Source organism: Pimephales promelas, chromosome 7 (assembly GCF_988280905.1).
Source record: "Pimephales promelas chromosome 7, fPimPro1.hap1.1, whole genome shotgun sequence".
Taxonomy (NCBI): Eukaryota; Metazoa; Chordata; class Actinopteri; order Cypriniformes; family Leuciscidae; genus Pimephales; species Pimephales promelas.
The window spans coordinates 37039901-37066674 of record NC_142775.1 but is presented as its reverse complement, the minus strand read 5'-3'; the positions used below and the strand labels follow the sequence as shown (position 1 = coordinate 37066674).

The window sequence follows — 26774 nt, the reverse complement described above, 5'->3', positions numbered from 1 at the left end:
TGCATTCCCAAATGAAATGTCTCTGCAACTTGTAGAAGATACCTATGCAAGCCATCGTAGGTTGTGGTTTCAATGTAATCGTAACGGCTGTCCACCCAATACACTCTCTTAGCCTCAAGGTCCAAAGTAATCCCAGCAGGCCAGCCGAGTTTGGTCCTAATGATCCCATATCGATTGGTGCCATCCATGTAGGCCCTTTCCAGACCTGGTTCCCCATTCAAAGTATCCCAGTCAGAGAAGAAGAGGTACCTAAACTCAAGCACAATAAACTCATTGTGACACAAGACATTCTTTTACAATCACATTTACTGTCTACAATAAAAAGAGGAAATAATCTTATATTAAATTATCCTATTATAATGACACACCGTGATTTATCAATCTAATGTTGCTCTCAAAGACTTGAACTTCAAAGGTATTTACTCTAATATACTGTTAGCGCTCAGTTTGGACAGTATTGGGTTACGGATAAACCCTTGGGGATAAGAACGAGATTTTGAAATAAATACCCAAAGAACTTTATTTTCAAACACGATCCACAGCGATTCAACTTTACGCATTAATTGTCACTTCTCAATTTAGCAGGGGGCCACCTGGCCATACAGCCCTATCGGGTTTCCATGAAGCTCATCTTTGCTTAATTACTTCTGACTAATCCTTACAGACAGTGTACAACATTCCCGTTCTCAGTATCTGATGCTGCAGATCCGAGATCAGATTTATGATATTACCAACAATGGGCACGGATTATATGGAGGAAGCTAGGATAAGATTAAAGTCAATGGGACCCGTCTAACCTCTTATCTGGGAACTCACCCCACAGTCGGGTCAAGCGCGAGACCTCTTGGGTTGCCCAGGTGTTCAGCAATCAACGTGACCCGATTGCTCCCGTCTAAGTCCACCATGTCGATTCTGTTGACGCTGCCCTCAACCACATACAGCTTATTATTCACCCAGTCCACGGCGAGGTTTTCAGGATAGTCCACGGATACGTTCAGAACCACCTGCAAATGCGACCCATCCATATCCACGGAAAACACCTATTTGGAGAAAACAACTGGTTAGGGAAGCCAACAAGACCAGCATTTGTTGTAGGGTTCTTAAGTTAAAGAAGTAAAGACCCTTGCACACTGAGTCCGAAATTTGCGTCTGAAATTTTCGCACATTAAAAAGCAAATACGACCTCACGTTATGTCAATCACACTTGCACGCAAGCGAAACTTTCGTCCGTCATAAAAAAAATCGGATCGGCTCCGATTTTCTGCGTTTTTCGCATCCGTAGCAAGCAGTTTGACTGGAGTTTCAATGGTGTTTTGACAATTCAGAGCCACCGAATCACAAAATCGGAAAAATGCATACGAAAATTTCGGACTCAGAGTGCAAGGGCCTTTAAACTGAAATAAAGTTAAAATAAAATTCAATATGCCTTGGCATATAAGGTATGCAATAAAATCGTTTAATGGACAGCTAGTTGAAGTCAGTTTAATCACCGCGCTATATTAATGCTGTTTTCATTGAAGCACACACAGACACAGCGGAGGTCGCACTGCACACCCACAGAAACATGTTATCAACGCTGCCCCGTAATTTTTATTAATAGAAGTAGCATCACTAAATAATATTTCTCAGCAACGAGGGGGTTTCATCGCTGGTTTTGAAGTAATTCAACTCAGATTCTTTGAGAGAGACGCAGTTAATTTACACACACACACACACTCCCTCTCTCAATAATAAATTTAAATGAATGCTATAATTCATTCACGAAAGTAAACGCAATCTTACACACTACTTTATCTCTTTATCTTTGTCTGATTCAAAGTGGACAGAATCTAACGAGCTGTAACTGACAGTAACCTTCCAGTCAAATATTGCGCTGCAATCAATAACAGCTGTAAATTGCCAATCCTGATTAAGCGGATTAATCCACGGCTAGCTGTGCATTGAATGCACAACGATTTGAATGCACCTTGGCTTTGCGTCTGGTGATTATTTTCCTTCAATTCGTGCATTATAATTGTTTAATGCACAGCTAGCTTTAGATTATTCCTTACTAGTCTAATACTAGCATATAAATAGTAATAAAATAACACAGGTTCAAACAACTTCACTTTAAAGATCACGATGGACAACCAACTTCATAAGTTTGGCTGGTAAGCAGCATGGCTATGCTTTATTTCCTAGTATGCTGCACCAAATCAATGTAGATCCAACCTGATCTAAGGTTTAAAATCCTAACAAAACAATCAAAACTTGGTCAGAACTTGACATTATATTCTCTTCTTAAATAATCATGGGTAATAAGATTGTATTCTGGCTTGTATCATCTAACATCTGAGAGGTTGCCTTTCTCCGCTGCCCCAGAGGTGGTACTCTGAAACCACTGCCCTATTGATTAAAAGATGGCACCAGTTTCTCAGGCTGGATCCCTTGGCATCATAACACAAGCTAAGGCACCATTGCTCTTTGCAGGCTTCGCCCTTTGGAAACCAGAGCCAAACGTCTAAAAGACTATGATTCTTAGCTGACCTGTTTAACAGAAACTCAAGCTGTGAAGGTGGTTTGGTGGTGTGGCTCCTTCCAGACCCCCTGCGAAGAGTCTCTACCAGCATTGTGTTATGTTGGGGTACTAATCGCAGAAACCCATCTCCTTGCATGTACCCACTTTTTTTGCTCTATGGCGGATTTCCAAATCACAAAGTAGCCAAGAGTTTGAAACAAAGCTCCTTGAGCTGGCCAAAAAATGCATAAAAAAAGGGACTGAACATGGGCAACACGAATACTGCACGGTCACTCCAGATCCTCTCAGGTTGCATAAAATTACGCAGAAATATGCACGCATTCTCCTGCATATCAGACACTTTCTGGAGATTAGAAAAATTTAGAGTCTAGCACCGATCTGAGCCAGTTACCGTGACTGCAGCCCTTTGGGAGCCAGACTGCTCGCCCATTATTAACGTATTAGCAGTATCTACAGGCATCAGTTGAAGAATTCCCTTTTCCACTGACAGAGAGCCAACTTCCTTTATAGCCTCCAAACCAAAGCACTGATAGTTATTATACATATATGTTCTTTTTTGAATTTTTGAATTTTGAATTTTGTTCATTTTGTTCAAAATTCAGCAAAAAAATAAAAATAAAAAAGTGGGGGGCAAAGGGTTTTCAAGGCAGTAAAATTTCACCATTGCATTTTATTCTCAGTTCTATGTTGAGAATTAAGGAAAGTATATTAGTTTTTAGAATATAACTTTTTGGCAGTTACATCTTGGGTGTGCACTATTTTTCAATCATTAAACTGACAATAGTTCGGCTTATACCACAGTTACCACACCTAAAGGCATTGTTCAGATGTTGTTTTTCAAGACATTTGTCAGTTTTTTTTTCCTTAAAACACTCTTGTGTGTAGGACTAATTTCTTACGCATCTCATCCCACGCCAAAGCGTCATTTTAGAGCTAGTAACGGAGGCTTGAGCCTTTGATAGCAGACTAATGCAGTTATTAGAGAGAGAGAGAGATTAAGCGTGTGTGAATTACCTGAGTCTGTGCGTGTCTCAAGAGTGTTCGGCAGCAGCATCTTTACTAATAGCGAAACTGTAAGTTTATCTGATTCAAGAACAGCACGGCTATTACCTCGCTAGTGAGAAATGTGATGTAGCTTTTAAATTGCTAAACTATTTTACTGATGAAATCGTTACAGCAGTGCTGACAACATGTTTCTGTGCTGAGTGGGAGAAAGTACAGTATGTGCTTTCCGTACATAATAAAATGTAATTTTGTGGCAAAAAACACATTGTCCTATTGTTTACTATATTTATTTGCTTGTTCACAGTCGTTGTGGGTTTTGGCTCTTTTGCTGTTGTAGACTGTAAGGACCTCTGAAATAAATGAATCGTTTGGCGAAGTGATATGGACATGTGATCTGGAACTACTTTAGCCTTTGCGTTTCCCTGAAAATAATTGCTTTAATTAATAATTGTTTGTCAACCATTTAGATTCAAGTATACATATATCATATCATATCAAATCATATCATTCAAAAGTTTGAGGTCAGCATGATTAAAAAAAAAAACTTTTATTCAGCAAGGCTGCATTAAATTAATCAAACGCAACAGTATACACATTTATAATGTATAATTGCTGTTCTTTGAAACTTTCTATGAAATATATAAAAGTAAAAATATTAAGCAGCACAACTGTTTTTAACATTGACAATAATAAAAAATGTTTCTGGAGCAGCAAATCAGCATATTAGAATGATTTCTGGAGGATCATGTGACACGAGTAATGATCCTGAAGATTCAGCTTTGATCACAGGAATAAATTACATTTTTAAATATTATTATACTAAAATAGAAAACAGCTGATTTAAATTGTTATGATAATTCACATTATTACTATTTTTACTGTATTATTTGCTCAAATAAATGCCCCCTGGTGAGCATTCAAGAGACTTCTTTCAAAAAAAAAAATCTTACTGACCAAACTTTTAGATGGTAGTGTGTGTATATATTCACATTACACATTCATTGACTTGTTGCTATTATGCATTTGAAAGTTGTATGAAGTTGTAACCTTATTTTTAGTGAAAACAGGTATAATATATAGATTTAAAATGTGTTTTAATTTCTAAGTAAGTCTCTAAGGGTTAACATAATATTGCTTGGTCCTGATTGCTTCAGGAAGAGTTTAGGGAGGCTTGGAAGATGCTGGCACACTCTGTTTGGGCCTTTAGCCAAACGTTGCTGCTGGGGTGTATGAGGTGAGATCAGAGCAGTCTGACTGGCACAATGAATGTATGTGTGAGTGTGTGTTGAGGGTCAGGGACGTCAGTACATGTCCAAGGAGGAAGAGCTGGTATAATGCAGAGCTTTGTTATCAACAACAAATGTAACATCGATATCTCTCGGCCTGACAAGGTTAGAACTTCAGTAATCTGTGAAATGCCACTTATTAAATTCAGGAAAGCTGAGGAGCCGTGGCAGGTGCCAGAGCACTAAATGAATGTAAGTGGGAAACATTAATGCCACACACACTGTGCTATGAAGAACGGTACAATGAGCAAGAAAGCAATTAGAACTGGCCGATATAAATCTCAAACATTCACAATATATCCAATGATGTTGCCAACACTATAAAAATAAATATTTTTGTAATAGATTTTAACTTGCATTAAACAACTACTAGGCTTCTCTGGCTGTTCGATGGAAATGTTAGATTGAAAAAAAAAATATTTACAAAAATATCAACCTTGTCAAAAGACTGAAAAATATTGAGATTTACACACCAGGTCAAACGATTGTAATTGGTACGTGTTTTTAAAAAATTCTCGTATACTCACCAAGGCTCCATTTTATTTTGCATTTATCTGCACTAATTTAAATAATAGTAAAAATGTGAATGTGAAATATTATTATAATTTAAAATAACTGTTTTCTATTTGAATATCTTTTAATAAGTAATTAATTTCTTTAATGCAAAGCTGAATATTCCAGCATCATTACTCCAGTCTTCAGTGTCACATGATCCTTCAGAAATCATTCTAATATGCTGATTCGCTGATCAATGTTGAAAACTGCTAAATATTTCTATAGATACCAAACATTTGTCAGGATTCTTTGACAAACACAAAGTTCAAAATCAGAAATATTTTTTCAAAGTATAACATACATTTTGTAACATAAATAAATGTCTTTAAACTTTTGATCAATTGAATACATCCTTGTTGAATACAAAAAAAACTCTTCCCAAACTTTTAAAGAGTAGTATATAATGTCCTGCTCGTGTTTAGGAAACTATATGCAGCCTGCGAGGATTGTTGTTCTTATTCTGAAGTCCATATTACCTTATTTTGGATTGTGTCTGTCCAAAAGACCCTGTTCAGCTGGTAGTGGAAGTCCACACCAACAGCAACTCCTCTGTTCTGGGACTCAACCAGGGTTTGAGCGCTGTGTCCGTGGACATCAGCAATCAGCAAGTCTCTCCCATTGGAGAATATCAGAGAGGGCATCCCAGCTACAGATAACCAAACAAAGTGGATTAATTTAGTAATATGCCTTCAAAATGAAGGATACACTTTGACAATCTTCAGAGAGCTCACATAATATAATGTACATTTGATAAGACATAACTAATGTGAGAGAGTTTAGGATTGGCTGTTTGGTGCCAGCGCTTGTTATTCATTATTTTCCCAGGCCTGCCAAACAAATGGTTGGGAGGCAGACATTTCAGGAGCTTAATAACATGATGGCATTCAATGCAAACTGGGGAGCTTGAAGAACGATGGGCAGCAAAAAGCCTGATTAATGGACATATAAGATAACAGTTAACACTAGGAACATTAGTCTGAAAGCCATGATACGTAAGTGAAAGCATGCAGAAAAATACAATGCAGACACAAGAGCATAAATATAATTTAAATAAGTAAAATATATAATAGATATAGGGAAAAAATTTGATTTTTGCAAAGATTTCAAAGGACGCCCACTTAATATTGTAATCATTATGATCACGAGCTGTAATCATTGCCTAACATGTTCATTGCGTCTTCTTAATCTGCTATCCCTTTAAACATAATTTCAATGAGTCAATTACAGTACTCCCCCAGACAGCTTCTACACACAGGGATTGAGTATAGACAGCACGTCAGAGGCCTGAATGAACCTACATGAGGGATTTGCTCGGCAGTATCTGTGCTGCTCCAGAAGGTATCCCTCTCGACAGCTGCAGCGATGGCTTCCGATCCGATCCTCACACAGCTGGTCACACATACCCCACAGACTGCAGTCATCATAATCTGCATGTGCAAAAAGTACAGGGATTGAGTTGAGTTCATGTCAAGTTTGATTGAATGTGTGAATAACCCATTTTCATGACCAATCAAACGTTTTACCGATGCATGAGCGGCTGTCGTTTCTGCTGACCACATATCCTGGAGGACAGGCACAGGTCCCTCCGTCAGGAGAGGAGTGACAATGATATTCACAGCTCAGGGATGCACAGCGCCATATACCTGACACAAAACAGCTATGTCAGCTATGTTAGGTAAACTTTAAAAACAGCACGAAAAAAGAAAAAAATCTCTTTCTAAGAAAATTTTTTAAGATGTTAATAAATAATAATAAAGTTAATATAGTAGATAAAAACAAAGGTTATTGGAGTATGTTTTATAAAATACCATTTCAGTCTTTTTACTTCAATATTTCAATGCGTAATTATTTGTGTTGTTTCTACACCAAATTAAATAAAAATAAATAGAATATAAATATTATATCTGAAATAATTGAAAACAAGAACTGAAACTGAAGTACTAAAATGACTAAAACTGAATTAAAATCTACAGCTACATACAGGTAGAAGTCTCAGTTGCTCTTCGGTCATTTCTGACCGAAAATTTTTCTGTTTCGAATTTCTAAAAATCACAGCTTCATCGGAATGTTATGAAACTTGGTGACTTTTATGGCATTATGTATGCCAATACAAAAAAAAATTGAGGTCATGATCCGAGCATGCTTAGTGGTCGTAAAAAAAATAGTCACACTTGTGTTCTTCGGTCAAAAATGACGGACCCATAGGAAATGTATGGGAAATTGACAAAAACACAAAAATTCACAGATTTTTATATATTTTTTTAATCAAAAAATTGTTTTTTAAATCTGTTCATAAACAGCTGGGGAAAAAAATATGTGTTCATAAACAGCTGGGGAATTCACTTGCTTCTCCATAGAGAGCTGTACATGTCATCTAGTGGTTACACCATGATTCTACGCTTTGTCTCTATGCTGTAACCAGATGGTGCTAATTTTCTTCAAAAAATATTTTTTCTGAAGGCCTAGACTCTATATTAAACTAAAATACTGCATTAAAAAATAATATATATATAGAAAATTATATATATTTTTCCATGGTAAAAACAGACCATAAATATTGCATAAATATTAATAAATTCAATCAAATTGTCTCAAAATACTAAATTACAAAGAATAAATATTATAGAACAAAAATAAATTGCATTGGTTTTACTGGAATGGAGGCAATTTAATTTTTAGGTGTCCGGTCACTTTTGACCGGGAAGATAACAAGTGTGACTCCGAAACGAATAACACCTGAGGGTTAAAAAAAAACACAGAAACTAATAAAAATTACAAAAGCATATGAAAAAATAAAAACTGAAAATATAAAAATAAACTCTGATTAAAAATATGAATACATACTAATAGGCTAGAATATAAATAACACTAAAATAATACTGTGAAGAGTCAGCTAGTGTTTTGGATGTTTTTAGGTGGTGACTGACTGCAGTTGCGTCCAGCGGTGTGGTTGGTTTCATCTTCTCCGTCTGGACAGTGTACCGTCCCGTCACAGAGGTGGTCGAGAGGGATGCAAACACTAGAAGAAGGACACGGCCATTCCCCTGGATAGCATTCACGCTGCACATTGTCTAAACACATCACATAAAACACAATTTCAGCCCATATTCATATTAAGAAAAATAGCATGCAGAGCAACATTTCAAAAGTGTACCGCAGCCTTTCTCATCAGCATTGTCCTCGCAGTCGTCCTCTCCGTCACAGAGCCAGACCTGATGAATGCATCGGCCGCTGGGACAGGTGTAGTATGTTCCTCTGCAGGTTGGGTAGGCTGGAGATAGCATACACACAGGCTTTTCTGAGTTACTACTTTATGTTACCCTTTTACATTCTTTATGATTAGATGTGGGGAAAAAGTGCAAAATTAAATCTCCGTACAGCAGTTCTGCTCATCACTTCTATCTCCACAATCATCGTCATGGTCGCAGACGTATCCGCGAGGAATACACTCTCCGTTATTGCACTGAAACTGACCGCTGCTGCACCGCCGGGCTGAACACAACCAAAACACATCCATGACACAATTTGACACAAAAATGAATTTAATACAGTGGAAAATAGCTACATGAAATTACATTGTTTATTCACCCTCACGTCGTTTTCACCCAATATGTGCGCTACAGTATATTATGATTCATATGAAGATCTGTCTCAATTTAAGCCTGTCAAATATCATTTATCCCTGTTTTCAGTTCACAAATGCCACATTTGAAAAAATTGTATCAGGTTTGATCACTGATGGCAAATGTAATTGGTTTTCGAATGTCACGATGAATCACGACAAAAAAAATAAGAATGTGAATTGGACAATCAGTGAAAAATACCTTAAATTTCTTTTAAAAAACTATCAAATGGCATCATAAAAATGTTACATTTGCGCAAAAGTCACTGTTATTTATATTTTATTATGCCTAACATCTTATTTTGTGTTTCACAGAATCAGGGTTGTTAACTAACTAAAACTAATACAAAAAAAATGTTAATTGAAATAAAGCTGAAAATAAGTTATATAAATATTATTTGAAATTGAAGCATTAAAATTACTAATTTAAGTTTTTAACTAATACCAAAAGTGAAATAAAATAAATGAAACATAACAACAATATAAAAACACAAATAAAAAAAAATACTTAAGAACATAACTAAAATGTAGACTGAATTTGAAAATATAAAAATAAGTGTGATTTTAACATATTAATAAAAACCATAAAACCAAAATAACCGTGCACATAAAAATGTAAATTACATATATTAAATATAAATATTTCTAATTTAAATATATTTCTCACATAACCAAATATTATAGCTGAAAAATCGCGTAGCGTAAACATTTTCCAGGCCATCCAGTAGATGACTGTGTCTATATACGTGTCCTGCCAGGGAAAGATACTCACTGCAATTGGCCTCGTCTGATCCGTCTCGGCAGTTGAGCACCTGGTCACAGCGCTGGCTCCGGTTATAGCACGCACCGTTAGCACACCTCAGCTCCGAGCACTCTGGGTAGACTGAGAAATAGAGACTCAGTCATTCATTAAAATATAATCACTGTGTAATACAATCCAGCATAGTACAGTACAAACAAACAATCAGCATAAAGCTAATGTGGAATCAAAGATAAACCGTTATGTGTGTAGTAAGTCTGTTACAGTATTGTACAGTGTGTGATGAGAGCGAGTCAATGATGGCACGGAAACTGAACTGACACTTGCACTAATCCACAGAGGAATCTGCAATCAACTCTGACAAACAAGAAGCATATTGTGGCCATTTCTGTCCATCAGCGAGACTCTTAATCTTACAAATTGATTAAAATGCCAAAGGAGCCTTTGAGAGAGAAGAAAACACACACACCTTGAGTGTGTGTGTGTGTGTGTGTGTGTGTGTTTCCTCCCTCAAACAATGTCAAATGTTCACACTATAAAATTATATTCACTCTATCAAATTAAGAAATATCACGAATTTTGAGATGTTTATGCACTTTGATATTTAAGTGTCATTTGAGTAGTTTTTTAATTTAATTTATTAAATGCAATGCAACTTTGCATACTGAGTGGTATATATTGGTATTAAGCAGCATATAAATGAAAATTATTAAATCAGAATCTTTGTTACATATTGTGAAAAGCTAGGTTTTTACTGTATTTTACTACTTGTTGAATGAACTGCTGCAATGGTGTTTGGTTCAAAATGGTTCAAAGAAGGTTTGGGAATAGCAAGGATGCATTCAGTTCATCAAAACTGACTTATATTGTTACAAAAGATTTCTATTTTGAATAAATGCTGTTATTTGGAACTTTCTATTCATTAAAGCAACACTAAGTAAGATTTTTTTCCCTCAAAATCGATTTAGTGGTTCATTAAGTCGTGACCATAGACTGTAAAAAATATGGACAAAGTGTCTGTGACGTCACCCTTAGAGTTTCTGAAGAATAGTTTTGAGGCTGTTTATGGGGGGTATGGGCGGTCCCATATTAGAAAATCTTGAGAAATACAAAAGATCAACCTGTAAAAGCATGAATTTATGCTGTGAAAACAGACATTTTAACATGGGATCTATGGATATTTGCTCCCTTTTGGGACCTCGCTCGACCTCCATGTGGAAATCCTTTCCATGATTTTTTTATGTTCATTCAAAGAGTTATTTTTCAGCATGAATCACATTTTAAAATGTATTCACATAGAAAATAGTAAATTGTAATGATATTTCACAATATTACTGTTTTTGCTGTATTTTGATCAAATAAACGCAGACTTTTGCAGACTGTAATACATATTTAGCCATCCTGCCCAGCTCTAATCCCATCTCTCACACACACTTACAGCAGTTTCTCTCGTCTGCTCCATCTAGGCAGTCAGGTACTCGGTCGCACCTGTATCCTCCCGGGATGCATGCGCCGTTCGTACAGGTGAACTGTGAACCGGAGCACGTCCTGCCAGCTGCCAGCAGAGATCAAAGACATGATTATAATATGAGTGTGCTGGGTGGTCCTCATCTTCACTAAAGTGGGATACTCTCCCGACACATGCACACTTTGCCTGTTGTTTTTTATACTGTTGCCTGCACATCTGAGATATCGTGTTTCTCCGACATGATGGAAATTACATCCCGGGACATTACTGGGAGTCAATGGAGCTCTCAGATGTGACGGACAGTCGTAATTGAAATGGAAGCAGAAAGTGAGGGAGAGAGATAAGGAGTACTCACGGCAGTGCTGCCTTTCATCGGAGCCATCCTCGCAATCCTCCTCATCATCGCAAACCCAGTGCTGAGGAATGCACTCGCCGTCACTCAGGCACTGGAACTGAGCGCTCTCGCAGGTGGGCTGGGCTGGAAGAGCGTAATGAGACGGCATTGTTAACCGAGCTAGAAGAGATTTGAGCTGGCCTACGCTAAGAGGGTTCCTTTCAAATAGCTCAGAATTCCTTGACAGATTTCATAAATAGAGGAACGTAAGAACTGACATGGACCGAGAAATAAGCATTCCAAAAAAATGGACTTTTCTGATCATATTAATTGAATGTTTTCCTTATTTAATAGCATAGTATCTATACAATTTTTCAAGTATATAGTTTATAGTACACTTTGCAAACTATCAGATCAGATCTGTATGGAAGCTTGTTTCCATAGTCAGAATTGTGAGAAATTAAGTCGCGATTGCGAGATATAAAGTCGCAATTCTGAGAAATAAAGTCGCAATTCTGAGAAATAAAGCTGCAATTGTGAGATATAAAGTCTCAATTCTGAGAAATAGTCGCAATTGCAATATATAATGGCGCAATTCTGAGAAATATAGTCGCAATTGCTATATACAAAGTCGCAATTCTGAGAAATAAAGTCACAATTGCGGTATATAAAGTCGCAATTCTGAGAAATAGTCGCAATTGCAATATATAAAGTCGCAATTCTGAGAAATAAAGTCGCAATTGTGAGATATAAAGTCGCAATTGCAATATATAAAGTCGCAATTCTGAGAAATAGTCGCAATTGCAATAAATAGTCGCAATTCTGAGAAATATAGTCACAATTGCTATATATAAAGTCGCAATTCTGATAAATAAAGCCGCAATTGCTATATATAAAGTCGCAATTGCAATATATAGTCGCAATTCTGAGAAATATAGTCACAATTGCTATATATAAAGTCGCAATTCTGAGAAATAGTCGCAATTGCTATATATAAAGTCGCAATTCTGAGAAATAGTCGCAATTGCTATATATAAAGTCGCAATTGCAATATATAGTCGCAATTCTGAGAAATATAGTCACAATTGCTATATATAAAGTCGCAATTCTGAGAAATATAGTCGCAATTGCTATATATAAAGTCGCAATTCTGAGAAATAGTCGCAATTGCTATATATAAAGTCGCAATTGCAATATATAGTCGCAATTCTGAGAAATATAGTCACAATTGCTATATATAAAGTCGCAATTCTTAGAAATATAGTCGCAATTGCTATATATAAAGTCGCAATTCTGAGAAATAGTCGCAATTGCTATATATAAAGTCGCAATTGCAATATATAGTCGCAATTCTGAGAAATATAGTCACAATTGCTATATATAAAGTCGCAATTCTGAGAAATAGTCGCAATTGCTATATATAAAGTTGCAATTGCAATATATAGTCGCAATTCTGAGAAATATAGTCACAATTGCTATATATAAAGTCGCAATTCTGAGAAATAAAGCCGCAATTGTGAGATATAAAGTCGCAATTGCAATATATAAAGTCGCAATTCTGAGAAATAAAGTCGCAATTGCTATATCTAAAGTCGCAATTGTAAGAAAAAAACACAGAATTGACACTTTTTATCTCACAATTCTGACTTTTTTTCTCACAATTGTGAGTTTACATCTCGAAATTCTGAGTTGTCAGGCCAATTCTAAGGGGACTTTTCCCCCCTCAGAATAGTTTATATCTCACAATTCTGACTTTACAACACACAATTTCAACTTTATATCATGACTTTATAACACACAATTGCGACTTCATATCTCACAATTCTGACTATCAATCAATTCTGACTTTATATCTCGCAATTCTGACTTTATAACACGCAATTGCGACTTTATATCACGCAATTCTGACTTTATATCTCACAATTCTGAGAGATAAAGTAAGAATTGCAAGATGTAAACTATCAATTGTGAGAAAAAAAAGTCAGAATTGTGAGATAAATTGTATTCTTAAGTATCTAAAGTTTTCCAGCAGCGTATTCTGCATGGGTATTGTGTCCCACATTACAAAGACCCTAATTTGATCTTTTAACTTCTTAATTTTTAATCTTTTCTTCTAGACTGGATCTATGACAGCCATCCGAGCAGATTTGTAGTGGTTCCATAGGTATCAAGTTTTACACCAGAATTTATTTATTATTTATTTATTTAATTTTATTTATTACTTTCAATTCTTGAATACATGGGCTAGAATGAATGTTTGAAAAGTGCACTACAGCCCACTTCCTGTGTGTGATTTTACGTGCTTGGCATACTCTTATTTAACTTGTGAGCAACTTATGTTTTTAAAGCCCAAAAAGGCTCTATAATTCATGTTTTATGACTGCACATAATTTATGATGTATAAAAAAAACTATTGTAAATACCCATTTTAAATTCCTGAGGGCACACATGGCTAATGCTAATGCTAATGCTGTTCCAGGTTTATGGATTACAAACTAAACAGCTCTATTTCACACTTGTCACTCTTTATCAGCGTTCAGTGTGACCTTGTGACTGTCTGGAAGAGTTACTTACGGCAGCCAATTTCATCTGAGCTATCCGAGCAGTCGGTTGTTCCATCGCATCTCTGGCTCACTGGAATACAACGGCCTGTCCCACAGTGGAAAGACCCAACCTCACAACCTGAACCTACACAGGACATGACAAGATATTGTGTTCAAGATATCTGTTCTAAATGAATAAAATATACACATAAATATTAACAACTTATATACAGCATATTAAATATAAACACACATATAGATTAAAAGTTGCTAATATATATAAACAAACAAAACTTCTGAAGGGACGCTAGCTGATAGGCATAATTTCCCACATTAATTATATGTAACATTCTTACCTGAGCTTTGCCCTATCATTGTGTCAGGTCTAAATGACAGATGCCTGAACCTTTTGCATCCATTAGCTTTTAAAAAGGGGAGAAAAACCCACATTCATCAATCAGGCCTATGGGCTTACTCAATGCAGTCCAACAGATAGCAACCAAGGTTCTTGCACATCGACTTCTCCCACAGATCATAAAACCTGACCATGATGGGTCTGTGAAGTTTAGATAATGTAATGTAATAAGAAATAATGTAAACATTGCAGGAGTTACTACACAAGATAAGGTTCAAAGATCTCCCCCTACATGGACAATGCCCTTCTGTACATAAACCGATCCAAAGACCTCTGACCGTTCCAGATGCACTCGTCCAATGCAAGATGGAAAGATACATGTACGATGCATGATCAATGTTGAGGATCCATGAGAACGCCTCTGAACATTCCTTGAATAATTCATTTAGATGCCTCCTTGTCAACTATCTAAAAATCATAGATCATAAAAATATCATAGATATCATCTTTTTTGTTCTTTATATATCGTTCTCTGAATTTCTGAACTATGCTTTATTTTAAAATCTGCTATATTGTTATATTATTTTGTACATTTTAATAAAATCTGGTTTAAATATTTATGTGTAACAAAATGAGACCCTAGTACGCTAAGTAAATCAGAGATGCTTATTATTATTATTATTATTTCCCAAGTTTATTTACCAAGATTAAACATTTAAATTTAGTCTAAAATAAAATGATATTCCCTGTCATTCACAGAATGTACAAAGATGTCAATAAAAATGATCATTTAATTTGAGTTTGAGAAATGAAAATGTTTCTTATTAGCCAAAAGTTACACAATACAGCAATATATATATATATATATATATATATATACTTGAAAACAATGCTTGAAAAGTATATAGATACTTGAAAACAAGGCAATATATATATAAAATGCCTTGTTTTCAAGTATCTAAACATCCTTATAATACAATTACATTTAAGCAAAATTGTATAAGATATTAGAACTTATAATTTACCTATTTGGAAATGTTTGCCTTTGGTTTTGTCTTATATGGACAATAATTTAGTTACCAAAAAAATCTCAAAACATAATCTTAATTCAAGATACAGTCCTCTCTGTAAACAAATATCACAATTTAGTTTTTTGAGTATATCTTGTTTAAAGGATGTTTAAATACTGAAAATCAGGCCTGTGAAATCAATGCATCACCCATAACCCCTCTGTGCTTACTTCTGAAAAGCAGTGAGTGCACTTCACTACTCAAGTGTGCATGGGGTTGTGTCACGCCATTGATGAAGCATTTAGACAATCGAATTGACAGCTAGCGGAGCCAAGCGTGCCAGTCGACGAGCAGGCACTAACTCTCCTTCATCTCAACCCTTCCTTTTGATCTCTCCCTGTGAGTGACATCTGAGGAGATAAGGTACCACCCCTCTACCTTCCCCGACAGGCTCCAGGACATATCGACACCATCAGCATAGTTCAGCCGAGGAGCTCTCCGTCAGGGCCGTCGCTCGGACCCGCGGAATGTGGGATTCTGATTGTCTCCCGCTGACACTGATGAATGGTGCATGCTGTTCCTTGTCAGAAATGTAATTAGGATAAATATCGGTACCGGGTGGTACCGTAGCCCTTACACCCAAATTCCAAAAGCAAAGGGAGATGCAAGGTGGAATGACGTGGTGAAGTGAGAGTGGGTGAGTGAGTAAGTCTTATCACCAGTTACCTAAACACACACATACACACACAGTCTGTGGGTCAAACGTATGTGATATTCCCAAAAAGAAGCCGCAGGAGTCAAATTTAGAAGAACTTAAAAATTACTTCAAAAACTAGAACTTAAAAATTATTGCCCCATAATTATTTGATTGTTCCAATTCAATAATTTCATGCAGTGTTTTTGTCAAGCAAAACATTAAAAGTGTCAAAAAATCCAACATATCTTATTTTGCATGCCCTCTGAGGGCAGATCTAGTCATTCTTAGGAAATTTAATAAACTTCAAAGTATTATTTATCCTGTACTGTTTGTGCTACAGTGGAATGATCCCTGAAACCAACTTTTTAAGATAAGGTGCTAAACCAACCCGATCTCATAGGAAAGTGTAAGTATTTTATGAAGAATACGTGATTTCATAAGAACTGGTATGATGTGAATCATAGGAAAATGTAAAAATTAGATTTTTAGAAAAAGTAAGCATGAAGGTCCTACCCTAAACATATCTATAGATTCTGCAAAAAACAATATTCACTGAAATATAAAATAGTTATACATTTCCAAAGGATTGTGTTGTTAAACTATCACATCTAAGTGACCAAACTTACAATTTTCACCTGACTGACCTAAATTCAGACTGAAATCTAGATACCAAAATATCACACACTCTTAGAAGAAAACGTTCTATATAGAACCTTAAAAGGTTTTATTAGCGCTACGTATTTGGAACCCCTAAAAGGTTCTATACACTCTTAAAAAAGGGTTCCTCTGGGTTCTATATAGAACCCTGGGGTTCCATACTTGGCCAATAGAACCTTTTACCAAAAAAAAATGGTTCTATATAGAACCATTTTGGAGTTCCATATATGAAGCGGGGGATGGAACCATTTCTGGTTCTAAATAGAACCATTTCTTCTAAGAGTGCAGATACTAGATTTGAGGGCTCTTTTGACTTGGGACACGAAACCACATAGCAACACCTTAACAACAACCCAGAACATTCTGCAAAGCAAAACCCTGGTAACCATTAATTAATAAACCAATAATTTACCAACTGTAAAGCATCACTCTACCAACTATCCAGAACATCCTACAACTTACAGAACAACACCAAAACAGCCGCCTATAACATTCTATCAACTACATGGCAGCGCCCAAGCAACCACCAAAAACATACCAACTGCATAGCAACACCCTAGCAACCACCTAGAACATTCTAATAATTGCATAGCAACATTTCAACAACCCACCCATAACAGTATTGTATTATAAGGCCATAGCAACCACCAAAAACACACTACCAGTTGTATAGCAAAAACCTGGCAACCACACAAAACATTTAACCAATTGCATACCAACGCCCTAGCAACCACCCAGAACATTCTACCAGTTGCTTAGCAAAACATTTGTAGACATTTGTAGACACCCTGGTATTGTGGCAGCACGTTTTGTGTATATATTTTAAATTAAAGTGTGTGTAATGTTTTACTCACACTTTAATTAATTATATTATACTTATTTATTATATTTCTCACAGGTAAGAGAACACACCTCATCACGGGTATACTTCTCAATGAAATGATTTTAAAAGCAATTACCGTAATAATTTTTTTTTTTTTTTTTGCGTTTTGATTATTAATATCCAAGGTATGGAAGCTTGTATCCAGCAAGGAATAATTGTGAATAATTTTCATCACAGAATTCTGACTTTCTCACAATTTCTGAGAGAAAAGGCTATAATTGTGAGTTTATATCATGCATTTCAGTATATATTCTGACTGTGAAATCTATTTGCTGCCTGGATCTCAACTAGAGCCTAACGCTGATCCTGTTATACCATCACACTGCACTGACTCACAGTCCTCAACAATGATAGCCTAATGAGTAAAGAAAGCATTTTGAACAGTGAAAATTACTCCAACCTCGATAAATTATCATGAACAAAAAAGTTTTTTTTTCATTTTCATTTTTCATGAAGCCTGGCTGTTTGGATCAGTTGAACAAGAATCGTATCTGACCTGATGCCTTTTAGGAAACTCATGTGACTCAACTCGAGCACAAACTCCGCCTGCCAATAGGAAACTGAGAACTGGGCTAAACTACATCATGAAGTCATGGTTGACATTTAGCCGACCAGTAACCTTGCTAAAAATCTGAAGTAATATGTTTAGACATCCGACTGACAAAAAATGTGTCTTACAGTGCAACTAAGTAATCTCTAAATGAATGGAGGAACAACTCCCTCTTGTTGTGAGACGTGGCAGGTTGGAGGTGTTTAAAGGAATAGTTACGCCATACAAAACCAGTTTACAGTAACAATGACTGTCAGGCTCTGAAAAAGACAAATATTCAAAATTCTCCTTGTCTTTTCTACAAAAAACAAACAAAAAAACAAAAAATGCACATTGGTTTCCATTGAATACATTTTCATGTTTGAGCATAAGAGGCATTTGCAATAGTTCTCCCAGATTGAAAAGTATTGGTCCTAAAATTGATCCCTGAGGAACTCCACACAGTACTTCATAAAGTTCAGACAAGGCATTATTAAAGGGATAGTTCACTTTGAAATTAACTTTTGGTATGTTTTAGCTTACTTCAAGGGCATCCAAGATGATGGTGTCTTTGTTTCTGCAGTAGTTTCAATTTTGATATTTTTAGGTCAAACCGTTCTTGTCTGTCAGTCATATAATGGAGGTCTATGGTCACCACCTCAAAGAGCATGCACAGAGAAGTCCAAATTAAACATGATTTAATGACTCGTAAATGTGCGATTTCGAAATATCAAAAGACAACGTTGAATTTATTTCACAATCATATTTAGATCACTTCCGGCGCTTGCGCAGACCGAAGCGCCCACGCCCTCAGATCACTTGGACATGGCTGGTTACAACTGGTAAAACGATATATAAAACGAGTACTGTTCGTTTTCTCACACAAACTGCTCGTTTCGTGTCTTGGGCCATCAATGTGTACTTACATTTACGAGTCATTAAATCATGTTTAATTTGGACTTCTCTGTGCATGCTCTTTGAGGTGGTGACCATAGACCTCCATTATATGACTGACAGACAAGAACGGTTTGACCTAAAAATATCAAAATTGAAACTACTGCGGAAACAAAGACACCTACATCTTGGATGCCCTCGAGGTAAGCTAAAACATAAAAATTTATTTCAAAGTGAACTATCCCTTTAATGTGCTGTGTAACAAACTCCGGTGCTTCTGTATGCAGGTAAAATATTGCTCTCAAATACCTCTTAAAAATTAATTTAGACCAAAAACATAATATCACAGTTGTAGACAGCCTGTTGGTTCTGTGCCATTGCAAAACAAACGTTGTATTAGCAGAGCATTTATTATGTACGAGTTAGACGTTTATCAGCCTCGTTCCCTGTGATGTACTCTTTAATAATGGATTTCGTCCTCTGCCAGAAGGCCACGGGGTTCTGCGCTTGAGCCGCAGCGCTAAAAGCTCAGCGAGGGCCTCATAGCGAGAGGTCTAGACCAAACACCACAGCAAACGCTTTTAAAGCATGCCAGCCAAATGGGCTTCCTTTTTAACTCCTTCGGCAGCCAATTGGGAAACGAGCCTTTTTCCTGCTCAGTTTACTAATGATAAAATTGCTGCTCTACTCGCTCAAAGGAACCCTTTGTTGGTAGGACATGATCCCGGAGGTTTCAGCAGCGTCTGTAACGCACAGGTAGACAATTGGCATATAGAGGATCTGGGAGGTAAGACGCTCTTACTGACACCCGCTCGCAAGTAATAGAATTTACTTTACGTTTCCGCACACGCTGCCAGGACACGAGGCGAAAAGATGCATCACGTCAAGGTTCAAAATAACACACAAGCACAAAATACATTTTCAAAGGTTATCATGGTTAACTAAAACTAAAAACCATTCAAAATAATCATTACTTCAAATAAAGGTTAGCTGAAATAATATAAAATATGATTTCAGTTCTTAATTTCTCTTAGTTAAAGGGATAGTACACCCAAAATGTTTTAATTCCGTCATTAATTACTCACCCTCATGTCCTTCAACAAGAACCAATGAGGTTCATTCTCGTGTTACGCATCATGTTTGAGCTTCAACAAGAACCAATGAGGTTCATTCCTGTGTTACGCATCACGTTTGAGCTTCAACAAGAACCAGTGATGTTCATTCTCGTGTTACGCATCATGTTTGAGCTTCAGCAAGAACCAATGAGGTTCATTCTTGTGTTACGCATCACGTTTGAGCTTCAACAAGAACCAGTGAGGTTCATTCTCGTGTTACGCATCATGTTTGAGCTTCAGCAAGAACCAATGAGGTTTCAGCGTCTGTTTATGTTTGCAGATCAATGCAAATATGTGGTTAAAATACTAAATTAAATCTATTCATCATATAAAGCGATCATGTCATTTCAGAAAATTTGGACTAAACCGTTCAATTCATATGAAAGCGTTTTGCAATCTCTCTATTAACTTTTTGAAGTGTCAGTCAATTCATTGATTTTTCATTTTTGGGTGAATTAAACTAAAAGAAAAATTTAAAAAAAAAATTATAATAATTATTTATATAATTATAAATTCATTTTTTTAAATAGACATTAAAAAAATTAATAAATAAAACATCAACTCAACTAAAAATAAAAAGAAAACAAAATATAAAAAGAAAATCTAATCCAAAATACTAAAAACCTACAATCGTATGTTAATGATACTAAAATAACACTGATATTAATTGTTTTCTCTCATTTTTAACATTATGAATCAGCTATACATTAGCCAAACAGCTTTTAACAATCTTTGCCAAGAGCCGAAACCTATCCGCCGACAGCATCGTAAATAAAGCCTGCGTTTCCTGACAGTATCAGCAACTGGGAAAACCGACAGGTAAAGTGAACAGCGGCAGGCCTATCCTATTCCTGCACTCAACAAAACCAAGCATTTAGCCCCGTAATTTCCTGGGGTGTCTTTAAAAGGGTTTTATTTGGACGTCTTAACTAAGATTGCACGAATGACAACAGTTATGCGATTGTCCCCGGCCGGCCATTGTGAGGAGAGCGGCTTGTATTATGCAAATGCCGTCCTCCTGTTGATGGGTCTGAGCTTGTTTTTCCTTCCTTCATTAATGTCTTTGCTTAGCCTGTTTTGTTCCGTTTTCTGTTTCCTTTTTTGCCCCCCTCCATCCCCGTCTCCTCTCTGGGCATGTCTTTTCTAATTAGCCAACTTAAACCCTCAGCAGGCAAGAATCCCCAAAACTATCTGAGGAGAAAAACAAGGACGTGCCAACGTCAGGCCACAAAGAGAGAGCGGTGGAGGAATTTTCATTAGAATGAAGCCTCCCAAAGGCTTAGACCCCACTGTGAGACCACAATGGCACAATGGCCCGGCTGGCGGGGCTGCAGCCCCATAACTGAAAGTGTCAGCACGCCAAAAGGGCCGATGGAGACGGATAGCAGAATGGGGGAATACAGTAGAGCTTCCTGCGAGAAAGAAAGCCGAAAAGAGGCCCCTGGAGCCCATCACCCTCCATTCTGCCATCCCTCTTTCCTTAAAAAAAACTAAAGGCACTTGCCAGCCACTAGCCCCCCAAAACAGGCCAGTCCCGCGGGGGCCATGGGAGAGGTGCCGCTTCTTTCATCAATGCCGCCTTGTTTTGGGGGGCGGCCGCCGGAGTGAATGCCTGCGCAGGAATGGCTGGCGAAGCCCAGTGCCAAGGCTGGCCGGCCATACCGTGGAGCAGAGTGCCGCAGCCCGTTTCATATGGAAATGGACGACGCTGGACGCAGTCAATTGCTTTACAACTGACTTTGGCTCGCAGTCGTAGAGAAAGGACCTACTGGTACGCGAAGGCCGCTTGGCGTTGGCCGCAAGTGGAAAGGAGGCAAACATTGAGCCGGAAAGCCTATTAAACCAGTCCGCCGACTCCCGTTAGAAACTTTACGATGAATTAGCTGTGTGTGAAACTGAAATATCATCCAAATTAATTGCATATTTTGAAATAATCAGCACTGGCAGAAAACTATGCCCGATTGGCAATTCCAACAAATGTGTTATTTCCAAAATCTACAGGCAAACATGCTATAGTGTTAAAGAAATATAGCATATGTTATTACAGAATTTATTCATCTAATTTGAATCTATAAATATACTCTTCATTGTTTGTTAATAGATGTTTATTAGGGGTGTAACGATACACTCATGTCACAATTCGATACATATCACGATACTGAACTCACGATACGATATTATTGTGATACTCCAAGGTTAACAAAAAAACGCACTGTTGATTAAATTGCTAACTTTGATATTATTGTGGGTTTAAATGAATAGGCTTGGACATGGTTCTTGTAACCCACCAGAATAACAATATTCATGATTCTGAAGCTAAAATTTCTGAGTTATTGTAGATGAATATGCTTGCACGCTTTCACTGACTAGATATATTTAAAATAATGTCGGCCACTTTTTACTGGTAACATCAAACGTTTGGCTTTATCGGGACCCACAAATATTCCCACATTGCATTATTATAGAAAACCCAAACTTTTTCTCACACAGCATTTTTTATTTTGGGGAGACTATTCACGATACGTATTGTTGCATTTTTGTATTGCGATGTATTGTGGCATGATATATTGTTACACCCCTAATGCATTAGGAAATGCTGAAATTAACATTAACCAAGATTAATAAATGCCGTAAAAGTATTGTGCGTTTAGCAGGGTTATTAATGTTATAGTAAAACTAAAAGCATGAAAGCATACTTGATATAAAATAAAACAGGAAGTGAAATAAATTAGATTAATATTTTAGATAATTGACCAGGCAACTTTTATCATTTAGTTGACTAAATACTAAATAAACTAAAAACAATACCAGTATACAAAAAAAAGACACGCAACAAAATTACTAAAACGTTAACTAAAATTAAAATTAAAATCAAATCGAATTCAAAATATGAACAATATCTCGATGATACTAAAATACCACTTTAGCTCGTAATTCTTAATGCGTCAACTAATGTTAACGAATAACACATTGATCAACACTTTAATGTTTTAATTATTCAGCTCAGTTTGGGCTTTTTATGCCCGACCACGTGAGTGCCTTGGAAATGTTGTTGTTTTTTTTTTTATCTGATTTTCACTTCTTATGCATTTAATGAGCACCACCAATGCATTTACACACCCAGTTTGAATTTCATTACATGAGCTAAAAACACTTCCACATTTTTAAAAAAAATATCCTTTTTTGCACTGTTCACAGAAGAAAGAAAGCCATACAAGTTTGGAATGACATAAGGATGGGTAAATGATGGCTCATCACTTCTGGGTGAACTTCTGGCCTAGGTATCTCTTTTATGATACAAAGATTTGCAATGCGCTCAGTCTCATGCAGTCAAACGCCAACACCAACACACAGGCATCTCATCTTTCTTATGGCACAGTGACGAATGCAGCCACTGAGGGTGCTGTTCACTCTGAGAGGATTAGAAGTCTTCATTAGTGCCAACTGTGTTAACTTCTGTTCCTGTTTCTAATACAGTAGCCCTGTTGCTCAAGGACTTACACCGGAAAGGCCCAGAAGCATGTGTGAGGTTTAAGGAGCACGTGGATAACAGGAAAAATGGGATTGCGGTATTTTCTCACTAAAATGCAGACGTCATTACTGTTTGTTTAGCTTGTTCACACATTCCTATAATAAGCTACACACAGAAATAATCACCATCAACAATCAACAAAGACAATTTCAAAGCCGTGCTATTTAATAGACACAGTTTAACAACCATAGCTGCACATTTTTGTATGTTTTGAGTTATTGAGCAGTCAATAGACCCGATATAATCCGGCTATGAGTGGGACACTTCTAGCCAAAATAACCTTGAATTTGGTGTCTTTGCCAAAATAGCTTGCAAGATGTATGATATTCCATCATGTAAGCAAAGTCAACAGTGACTACAAGGTGTTTGGTTTTATTTCTTTGTCATGGTCTATATGCGTAGCCTGTGTGTTTATGGTTTAGACGTCTATTACATTTTCACTGACTGCCTTGTTTTAGCCTAGACGTTATCACTGTGTTCGGATGGCTATTAGACGTCTTTTGAACGCAAAACTGCTTGCTGGGTTTAAACAAAAAGAACCAGCTCATGTGACTTATGCTTTCAGAGTTGCAACAGTTGCAGCCCACTTTTTAAGCAGCCTTCGATCTATAAGTTTTGCTTCAAGGATTTCAAAACATTCTTCAATAAAAAGTACTAACCCTTGAACCAACCATTACGAAAAAGAACCATGGTTTTATTATAGTAAAAGTGTAACAACCACAGTTTTTTGGCAGAATGAGTACCATTTGTATAACCACCGTTTTACAAAAAATACCATGGTTGAACTATGGTTAGTGTAGCAAAACCACAATTTTTGTAAGGGAAACCAACCATCTCTGAGATGAATTACAAAAAGTACATTTAATGTAAAGCAAAACATATTTGAAAATCTACTTATCTCATGCAGAATTGCAAATAAAGTTATAAACTATGGTATAAAAACACAATAGATTTTTTCAAAATTTATTTGCACAGCACTTTTTGTTTTAAAGCTGTTTTCAGAAAATGTCTACACGCCTTAGTAACATTTAGCAGATGAGCTCAACAACAATATAGTATTACTGGCTAATTAGTGCAGATAAATGTACCATACTTATATATCCAACTGTATAAACAGACCAGTGTGATAATATAGTTGACATTCTGCAACGATATAAACAATCACGCAGCCAGGGTTTGCTATATCTACCAGTTTACATGAGTGCATGCAGATAAATTTGGATATACTTATATATATATATATATATATATATATATATATATATATATATATATATATATATATATACAGCTTTGCGATTATATAGTTACATTTTGCAACAACACTCACTAAGTCAAGACTTGCAATATTTGCAAGATTACTTTAAAATAAATTGAAAGGTGATAATATACTCTAAAAATTGCTGGGTTGTTTTAACCCAACCTTGGGTCAAACGTGGACAAACCTGGGTATTAAAAATTATATAAAAAATTAAATTAAATATACAAAATTGGGTATATTTTTTAATTACATTTTTAACCCAGCGTTTCAGTTTGTCCATATTTGGCCCAAAGTTGGGTTAAAGAGTGTATAGTTTGCATTCTGCAACGATATACAATATGTGGTTTATTGCAAAATAATTAAATATATAGAATATATAAGTAGTTTAAGGACACTATTATATTTCTCTTTGGAAGCTGTGAATGGGGTTTTTACTTCTGGAAACTACTGTTGCGGTTTATAAAAGAAGTCCAATAGAAAAGTGATGCACTTTTCTTGCTGACGGTCAAGTTCAGATAAGGTCCTCTCTGTCCAGCATCAAACTGATTTCCTCTCTTGAAATCCTGTTACTGATCATGTGTGGACCCACATCTGATTCGGCCTATTGATTGAGATATCATTGTTTGCTGATCTTTGGCTGCACATAATACAAAAAGACTAAGAGATGACACTGATGAATGTGACAATGAGTGAACATGTCCCATTAATCATTGCAATCCAAAGATGGCTAATACGTGACTAATAACAGTAGCTTTTGAACAAACAAGTTATGAATCGCCAGCATCATCACATTTGCAGGCAATTTACACGCGGCTCTGAATAATAATTTATACAGAACGGTTTCACAAGTTGGTTAATAAACACCATGAAATGAGGTGTAAAAGTGTTTAAATTGTGCCAACTCAAGGCTTTTTTAAAAGAAGTACAAATCCATCATGTTAAACAAGGTAATAAGCAACTATCCGTGTATTACGACCTTTGACTCCTGGGTCTGAAACTGAGAGCCCGAGGAACCAACGGGAAGTGAAGCTCAGCGGATTAGAGAAAGTAACCTGTCCCCCTCCATCGAGACCCTTTTGGTCATTTCCTCCGAAACACATGCTGAATAAAGCTGGATTACAGGAACTCATTCCTGGCTCGCATTTCTGAGGAGATCAATCAAGGCTACGGACACAAATTTAAGCCATACATAGCAGTATGAATTCCCAAGACTGTGTGAGAAAATGCGATTTTGACACCCCGAGGTCACAATAAATTTAATTCAATCGTCCGGTTTTAATGCAGTGCTACTTTTTTGATGGCAAACATCTCCCTAAATGAATATCTGTAGAAAATCTACAGTGATGTATGTAGGCTCTGTGAAGTCATCCTAAGCTAATTTTCACAACAGAGTGTCGAAGCAAGCAATGGTTATCTTGAGCGGCAGCTGCAGAGTAATTAGTTGCTTGATTCACATAAGAAGCTTACATACTAAGGGTTGGGCAAAAAGAAAGCAGATTACAATTCGTGAAGCTCTAGCCCTGCAACCACACTTTTGCACCAGAGGAACCTGTTGGGCTGTCAACTGATTAAGCAACTGCAATACAGGCTCAAACTCCACGTCCCCTCCACAGCAGACTGTTTAAGTCTTTCAGAAACAGGCCCGAGTGCTGAAATGTGTGTGAATTTGCTTTGTACCAGCAGCTTGGGGTCTGCTAGAGATTGTCTTCAAGTCACATGCTCGTCTCTGTTACCTAGCAACGCCAAAGCT

The 26774-nt window shown here is 36.6% G+C and overlaps 1 protein-coding gene across 6 annotated transcripts in view; it reads right to left on the bottom strand.

The window, feature by feature from the left end:
• lrp2a (low density lipoprotein receptor-related protein 2a) overlaps positions 1 to 26774 on the bottom strand; it is a 113398-nt gene that overhangs the window by 85843 nt on the left and 781 nt on the right. For all 6 annotated transcript variants that reach the window (XM_089133422.1, XM_089133419.1, XM_089133421.1 and 3 more), the window contains exons 2-13: positions 14123 to 14236; positions 11570 to 11692; positions 11185 to 11301; positions 9759 to 9869; positions 8743 to 8856; positions 8519 to 8635; positions 8292 to 8435; positions 6888 to 7007; positions 6663 to 6791; positions 5841 to 6010; positions 817 to 1040; positions 43 to 249 (exon numbers count right to left, since the gene is read on the bottom strand). In XM_089133422.1, coding sequence (XP_088989548.1) covers positions 43 to 249; positions 817 to 1040; positions 5841 to 6010; positions 6663 to 6791; positions 6888 to 7007; positions 8292 to 8435; positions 8519 to 8635; positions 8743 to 8856; positions 9759 to 9869; positions 11185 to 11301; positions 11570 to 11692; positions 14123 to 14236 — 1690 coding nt within the window. The remainder of the gene's footprint in view (positions 1 to 42; positions 250 to 816; positions 1041 to 5840; positions 6011 to 6662; positions 6792 to 6887; positions 7008 to 8291; positions 8436 to 8518; positions 8636 to 8742; positions 8857 to 9758; positions 9870 to 11184; positions 11302 to 11569; positions 11693 to 14122; positions 14237 to 26774) is intronic.